This window comes from Megalops cyprinoides, chromosome 2 (assembly GCF_013368585.1).
Source record: "Megalops cyprinoides isolate fMegCyp1 chromosome 2, fMegCyp1.pri, whole genome shotgun sequence".
NCBI classification, from domain to species: Eukaryota; Metazoa; Chordata; class Actinopteri; order Elopiformes; family Megalopidae; genus Megalops; species Megalops cyprinoides.
This window is the reverse complement of record NC_050584.1, coordinates 31,593,450-31,601,966: the sequence shown is the minus strand read 5'-3', so window position 1 is coordinate 31,601,966 and position 8,517 is coordinate 31,593,450. Positions and strand designations below refer to the sequence as shown.

The 8,517-nt window shown below is 39.2% G+C and overlaps 1 protein-coding gene across 1 annotated transcript; it reads right to left on the bottom strand.

Moving 5' to 3' along the window:
• Positions 1 to 3,225: 3,225 nt before the first annotated feature.
• LOC118773424 (GTP-binding protein Di-Ras2-like) lies at positions 3,226 to 5,425 on the bottom strand. Its single transcript, XM_036522359.1, has 2 exons — positions 5,348 to 5,425; positions 3,226 to 4,001 (listed from the first exon to the last, which is right to left on the bottom strand). Exon 2 carries the CDS (start codon positions 3,876 to 3,878, stop codon positions 3,279 to 3,281), a length of 600 nt encoding a protein of 199 aa, XP_036378252.1. The 5' UTR covers positions 3,879 to 4,001; positions 5,348 to 5,425; the 3' UTR covers positions 3,226 to 3,278.
• Positions 5,426 to 8,517: the final 3,092 nt, after the last annotated feature.

Below are 8,517 nucleotides of genomic sequence, written 5' to 3'. Positions count from 1 at the left end.
GAAGGGCTGCCTGCCTCCATCAATCCTCCTCCCACATAGTCCACACAAAGCCAGAGTACAGAGGAGCCTCATCAAACAGTGCAGCTAGGACAAATGAAACTGTGGCGCAACAGAAGGCTGGAATCCTGACTGTGGGGGCGCTGAGGCAATGACAGTGCCCGGTATCCCTGTACTGACAAAGGGTGTAGGAGGGCTAAGAGGAGAGCCTATCAAGAGGAATCACATTGTAGAGTGGGGGCAGACATCTCCCCTGCCCACACACACAAGACAATGTCCTTAATGAGGGGGAATTCAGCTACTGCAGGGGAGGGAATAGCATTTAATGCTGCCATAGGGATTCCCTTCCTCTGCCTCCAATGTTATTAACTGCTTGGCCTGAATCTAAAACCAAAACTGGTGAAGGCTAATATCTGCCACAATTCTCTTTGCACAGAAATAAATGCTCCATGTGACCTGCTTGGTCCAATCATAAATACACACATGTTGTAAGTGAAAACAAAAGCAACATGTCCAAATATTAATTATGTATTGGCATATTTACTGGATGTTCAATTTTAAGATAATGCAACATCCATATCAATTGGAGTTAGAAACAGAGATGCAAAAAAGATCTGATTCCAAAATCGAATATCCCACACTTTGTGTCTCTGTGCCTGCCCACTCCTGAGCGAGCCACTTTCTTATAGTCTTATGTCTTCCTCCTCTTATCTCTCCTCATGTCATGTGCTCCTCCTTCTTTGGTCATTAGTACACCACACCACAGTTAGGACCCATTCATTTTCTACCTTTTCACCTCCTCAGTGGTGGAATGAATGGCCTACCTTGCCTGCTTTTGACTCACCTTTTTAATTGTCATACAGGTTCATCCAGCTCTCATCGGCTGCTTTAACTTTGGTCTGCCATTTTGTACTGATGGTCAACAACACATTTGTGATCATGATTTTTATTGTTATGTTTAGCGGTTTATGTTGTAATTAGACAGCATGACTCTGTGCTTGAATGCTGTATGTTATGCTCGTATTTTGCACTGTAATGTGCATGTAACTCTTGAGTCTATTGCTCTAAAACTCCATTCACGCTGACTTGCCACTTGGAGAACTTCTCAGTAATTTCCCGATCACATTTTTTTGCGAATTAGTATAAATGTCTCCACCTAAATTTGGGTCTTACACTTATGCATCTCTTGACCTAGTACAACTTCTGTAACTTTAGCAGCCACCTTCACTATGAAAAGAGCAGAGAAACTCCTCAGTATCTATGTGATGGATGCTGGCATGTGAAATCTAAGTGCAAGGCATGCTTTAGCTACAGTGGTGAAATCATTGGGTGTAATGGTCTTTTCTTCAAAATTGATCATACCGCCAATGGCAGAGGAAAATGGGCAAAAACAAGAATGTGCACCACAATCAAACCAAACACATCCATCACTCCACAATTAATTCCTTTTGTTGAGATTAGGAAGCTTTGCACAGGTCAGATAACACTGTGAAAGGTACCTATTAGCAAAATTCCTGAAAGCCCTTTAGTAGGAAGAATGGCAAAAGAGGATGGACCTGGGTTTCATCCCCCTACATTTGACATTACCGGGAATAAAGTCACGCAGGATAAGAAGTCTTTCCGGTGAACATTGACACTCAAAATTTCCAGCATATACTTGCCTCTCTTTATGACAGTGGGAGGCGTCTAAATTACAGACAACAGACTGTTTCTGCTCATGACACTTACTTTTAATTCATTTATTTTATTCATTATATAAAATAAAATAATATTTTATTCATTTATATTTTTCATTTTAAATATTATTATTTAAAAATATCTTTACTTTTCTTAAGGTGTACTCATTCTTTTTATCTATAACACTCAAATCATTATTTCTATGTACCACATAGAAATTCTAAATTGCACCTTTTCTTCTGTCTCCCATGTCAGGCAAACTACCAGTTGAGAAGGCCCTGGGGAGATGGGATGACCTCTGAGAATATCCTCTTAATCACAGTTAAGGTGGAAGCACCAAGACTGCAAACATAGTGGAGTACTCACTTCTTCTCTTTTTTAGTGCTACTCTGGTACAATCTGTAAGCCTCACAAGGACACTGTAAACAAAAACGTAGGAGTGAATACTGCGAGAAAATCTCACCAACCTTACAGGTTGAAATGAGGATTGAAGGCCGAATATGACAACTAAAAAAAGCCCACTTACAGAATGCTAGGATTTTATCACCATTGAAAGATGAAAGATGACTATTACTTACTAAGCGACACTATCTCCTAAATATAGCTTATCCATTTTATGACTTTTGCCACTATATTCACTTGAAGACAGGATGCTGTCTCACTGGCACCTGCTTGAAGCATAGGAATTGACGATATTAATCCAAGATCTTGATCTCCTAGTTTACTGCTCCTGACATTATGTGGACAAAATCATCAAAATGCATATTAAGCCAATTTTACTTATACTAGTAAAGATGACTTTACCACATGTACCACTTTACCAATGCTAAATTAATGAACAGAAACACTCGCCTAAAGCATATTTGTATTACAATGTTACATGACTCCTCTTAAGTAAGGAGTTGTCATCGATCACTCCATTGGTAAAAATGTTATTTGATAAGCTGTGATCACAGTTAATTCTGATTAAAAAAAGGCAGAACATGACTGAACAGACTTCACTGTTGATTTTAAATGAAGAGAAGAAAGCTTGTTAGGCAGTTAAGAATTTTTAATATTCATGAACAATATAAATACATGCCAATATGGAGAACATTTATTTATTCATAACCAATGGGCATCTGTGATTTAAACCCAGACTAAATTCATTATTCTGAAACTTTGGTTACAAAACTCCTCTTCAGCACATACACATCCATTTTAATGGCAAATATAATGGTGAAATTAAATGGCAGTTGATAATTTAAGATTTAAATTTCACACATAATACTAACATTAAAAGCATTTTATTACTCTGTAACACTTATGTGCTTTAATGCAATTAGAGAAACAGATCAATAAGAACATTCAATAAGCAAAACAGAAGCATGATGAGTTCAATATCCAACAGGAGAGCCTATAGACGCCTAAAAATACAAATGAAAGCACATAAGTCTTACAGTTGTTGCAGAATTAAATTGCTTGTGTGACTGTTACACTCTCCCATTGGTAGTCATGTCATAATTATGTTTATATACACATATTTATAATATATCTTGAAACAGTGGCTTTGATAATTATTCAATGTCCAGTGCTAAAACAATACCATGCAGTACTATTGCCAATCACATAATGACACATTTCCCCTTCAGTCTGTCTCTGGTCCTCATTGCCTTGGACTTCCGGCCATCCACCTGCAGACTGACTGCCCTCCTCCTCTCCAGGTTCAGCAGCTCCTGAAACAGTTCCTGCACATTGTAGTTGGTCTTGGCTGAGGTCTCCATGAAGGAGCATTTCCAGCGAGCGGCAAGGCCCTCACCCTCACTGGTCTGCACCTCCCGGTAAGTCTCATCTGTCTTATTGCCCACTAACATGACAGGAATACTCTGCACGTCGCCGCCCTTGATCTGGCAAATCTGCTCATATATGGGCTGCAGCTCCTCCATGGACTGCCGGCTGATTACGGAGTAGACCAAAATAAAGGCGTGGCCCCTGGAGATGGAGAGGCGCTGCATGGCAGGGAACTGGTGGCTGCCTGTGGTGTCGGTGATCTGCAGGGTACAGATGTTCTTGTCACAGCTGATCACCTGCCTATAGGTGTCTTCAATGGTGGGGATATAGGTCTCCCGGAAGGTTCCTTTGACAAAGCGCAGCACTAGGGAGCTCTTTCCAACCCCGGCAGCACCAAAGACCACTACCCGGTAGTCGTTGCTCTGCTCTGGCATGGTCTCTCAAATATCTCTTTTGAAAGTGCTGATGGGTACCCAGATTAGAGAGTACGCTGAAGGATGTTCAGCAGGCAGTGACACCAAGCGTTTGCACTTACATACCCAGCAGACCCAGTTCATCTGTTGAAGGAAGCAATGGAAAACTGGAATTGTTTTTTTTGTGTTAAATGTGTTAAGTCATAGAAACAATTAAACCAAATGAAATAAGAATATTGAATTAGGACTTTACCTCTCTCCATCAAACTATATGAATCAGAATTACCAGGGGAATTCTAAAAGTGATAGATGTTCTGGAAAAAAAAGCTATAGTTCACATAACTCATTTTAACATGGCAATTATTTTTAAATAGCTATCAGTTCATTCCTTACCCACTATATAAGACATAACCAGTAATGGGCTGTAGGATTCAACAGTTTACTAGCTAAACCTTTTTTCCTTAAAATAGACTTTGCGTGGCTTGTGACGTTTTCCCTAGCCATAAAGCACTCTAAACGAATACCTAATAATAGACATTAACCACCCAGGTGACACGTCTCTTGTTGCCTCTGTGATTGAACTGATTGTGCACAGTTTTAGAGGCCAGCGCGTGAAATCCTAACAATCAAGTAAATCAACAAGTGTTACGGACAACATAATATTTCGTAACATCTGCTCTCACCAAGGAGGTTTATTGCTGACATAGAAAGGACAACGAATGAAATATAATGTAGGCCTATCGTTTAACAATATATAATTTTGTTTGGTATTATTACAGCTATTGAGCCCTTAAAAGACGCCCTTGTCGAGAGGGACTTACACCATATAATTTATTAACGTAAACGAGCACAAAAGCAGATAGCCAATCGTCAGACAACATTTGGGCAATAAAACCAAACATATTACAATATCTAAAATAAACAGTCATTACTTAATACATCACGTGATACACCTGATGCTTTCGCTGTATCTTGAAATGAGGCGACCCTTTTCCAATTTGGCATTATTACTGGATCTTAATATATACCACGCACAAATGTACATTAATTTAATGGTTCAGCAAGATTAAACTGTATAAAGCGGCGATAGTAAAGTGCAGTGTGTTGGCTCTTACTGCATCATACATCTCAATTCATGCAGCAGGTTTCAATTTATTTACTTTACAATTATTTACCTATACCGTCAGCATCGTAGCAATATTCATATTTTCCATTAGAAAATGAAAACAGTTATGGACCTACATTACTATCTTCTTGACTTTTAAAATGGTTAGCAAAGACTCCCAAAGGAGCCCATGAGAGAATTCACATCGACTGCAGAGCCAGACACTCCCAAAGGCTGACAAATCTGTATTGATTGTTTTTAATCATTCTCGGAACTTATTCGCTGAATGTGGTCCGCTGTCATCTTCTGTTGCTGACAAGACTACAGTAATGCTAAGGTTTCCAGCGAGATTCACTTTAATTAAAATGCAGCCACAACCACCTACCTGATACAAACGGCTGGTGAGGGCTCCTTGCCTTATTGTAAATAGAAATTCCAGTGTTGTGTACTCACTAAATAGCAGCGACACAGATTGGGAAATACCATGTTTGTAATGGGGGGTGTCACACAAGATTTTCGGTTGCGAAGTATTGCCATTTTTTCTCGCCTGTAGAGGAAAACATTCAATATGTATTCCCCTATTTTGGCCACATTGTAATTAATACATACTGAAATTAATATATAGGATCTTAAATTTCGCGTGGTCGCATAGAACTTTGATACACTGCGAACGTGATCACCCTATTTTTTCATTCATTCTTTTTCATGGAATAGCCCATTCATGGAACAGCGGTAAATGTCGTGTCAGTGACAATGCTGCATGAATACCAACCTGCGTGGTGCTGTGTATTCTTTGGAATTGTGTTTTGGATTTTGATTTTATTTAAACAGTTACATCACAACGCTCGCTCTTCAGTTTTTCTTTCTTTTTTTTTTGTACAATTGATCTTAAGCTTTTTCTCCACTCCTTTCATTTCTGTCCTTGGCCATTTTCAGAGATAAAATGAAGATGACATTTGCTGCCTCATGAATTTCCCAGAAACCACTCAAAATATTGTTAAATTTACCATCTCAGTTTTTGCTGAAATGCTGAAGAAAAAAAAACAGACAGGCAGTCATTAATGCGCATCTACAGCCTCTTTTAAAAATAAGATTAATGTAATTCTAATGCTCGATTTAGAGCACTACCTGATTTTTTTCAGCAGACCAGTTATGGGACGGCAGACAACCGTAAAATTAATTCACATCTCATAACGGTGACATTTCAATTCATTAATTCAACTACACTGTGCTCGTATCTGTACATTTTCCTTTACCAATGTATTCATTTTACACATGTGTGGCTTTTGCAATGATGCTCAAAAAATGTATGTACTAGGCTAGGGGTTCAGTTGAATAAAGCACTATATTGTAACAAAGTTGTCAAGACTGCGGACGTTTCAAATTCAATTTATTACGAGTTTCTCAATTACCACTGCTCCAGTTATACAGCAATTGGCATATCAGACTTGACTTATAACCAATACATAACAGAATAACCACACCACTGCTAGATACCCGTGTGCACTAGTCAACTTCCAGACAGTGGCACACATGTTTAAGTCATTCCCTGAGTAGATAACTGCAGATAACAAGCACACACACGACATAACACATTACAGAACAATAATCTTCTTAAGCAAAAAAAAACAAAAAAACAAAAAAAAAACACAACCCTTTAACAACATTACTGCACAACAAAATTCCACTTGCCCTGTACCAACTGGGAAGTAAGCAGCAACCGAACTCTGTTACAATATATAATGATAAAGCTCCTTGGCACATTCGCGTTAAACATCACAACAGCTTTGTTAACTAAGTGTTTCAGAAGTAAGCATTTTAATTCAGGTTGCCATAAATACAAACGCAGATTTAATACTCGTAATTTCTTTCCATGGTGCTGTGTCTGAAGACAAAAATGATCTAAAGGTCTTTCATATAGATTGTCAGAATCTGATAGATAGTGACTCTGTGGGTGAATTTGTCTCCCGCTCTAAGCTCTTTATTGTGTCTGCCCAGGATATTCCATGTTCATTACCATCAGCTGACGAAGGCTCATTTAACCCTCCTGTTATGTTCAAATTTACTAACATCCGTTATGTTTGGGGTCAATTTGACCCCAGCAATTCAAACCTCCAGAAAATGGTGGAAATGAAAATTGCTACCCAAATTTATGTGTGAGGTACTTTATGTTTCTTTGTTGACTACGTAAATAGGCTTTAAATAACCCCCCACCCCCTACCCCCCCCACCCCTATACATGTAGAATACCTATTATGCAACTATGGAAAAACATGACAATCACCATAAAATCTCACTGATTATCCTAAAATTGAAGAGAAAGATCTTTTTGGTATGTTAAGGCCTTTATATTATTTCTAAGTACAGATATGTTATATGTTATGTTATTACGAAATGCACTCAGACATTCATCCACAGTCATGTGGGGGCCTGAATTGTAAAGAAGAGGTAATCGCTGAACCCACTTGTCCCATACATCCCGTATTGCTGCGAGTTTGTCACGCTCTCGTCGGCCCTGCCTTGTTTCTCTGTCATCAAAGCGTATGACACAGGAGAAAAGATGAAATTTCTGTAGAGATATAGTGGCTGGAGATATTGCCCTTCCAGTGTCAGCATTCCAAAGGCTTGCTGTTGCTTCGCCTTTTGACTTGTAAACTCCTGCCAAAATGAGCAACCCAATATAGGCTTGCAAGTGGGTCACATCCAAGTGTTTCCAACTGCCCCTATACACACGCCTCCCCTCCACGTTTGTCATCTCCAGTATATCCTTTTCAATTGATTATCAAGAGCTCAAATGCTAGTTTTATGTCTTGGGCATGGCTGACAGCGTATCTGGTAGGGCCTGAAACCATCCTGATGACATTAGCAGCACTAAGTCTACCCTGTCATTCAAGTGGGGAAAGGGACCATAATAACTTTCCATTTTTTGAAGGTAACATGCCTTCTGGTGGTTGAGAAACAGGAGGGTCAACACTTAGAGTCTCATTCTCATCAGAGGAGGATGCCTCATAATCAGGGTCCTCCTCAACGTTATCCTCTGTCTCATATACAGTCTCCTCTATGTGACTCTCACTGGCAAACAGCTGTGACAAAACCTCATTGGCAGAAAACTTTTGCTTAGAGTTCATTTTCAATAGAGAGAGAGAGAGCATAAAGAGAGAGCACACAGAGCACCAAGAGGAATGGTTTTGAAGGATGCTGTGCAAGCTTTTATATGTTTGCTCCTCCTCTACTGTCATGCGCAGACACAGGTGTGGGAACCATAGTTCCCCTCCCTCACAGCACGGGAAATATCAAAATTCTCATGGAAATTATGTTTTCCCCTCCCCCATGTCATGTGAACTGTCCGTGGTTCTTGCACTACTACAGGCATTATTATGATAGGTTATGGCCCTAAAACAGAGGGAAGTCTTATATTATATTATAAAATTAAATTATAAAATTGCATGTTGCAGTGTCCTCAATATCATCCAAAACAAGTAAAACAAATGTGTGTAAAATGTTGATATTTCTTATATGTTTTATACAGCTAAAACAGCCTGGGGTCAAATTGACC

Coding starts and splice junctions, on each gene's coding strand:
- LOC118773424 (XM_036522359.1), bottom strand. CDS start 3,878: ATGCCAGAGCAGAGCAACGACTACCGGGTAGTGGTCTTTGGTGCTGCC.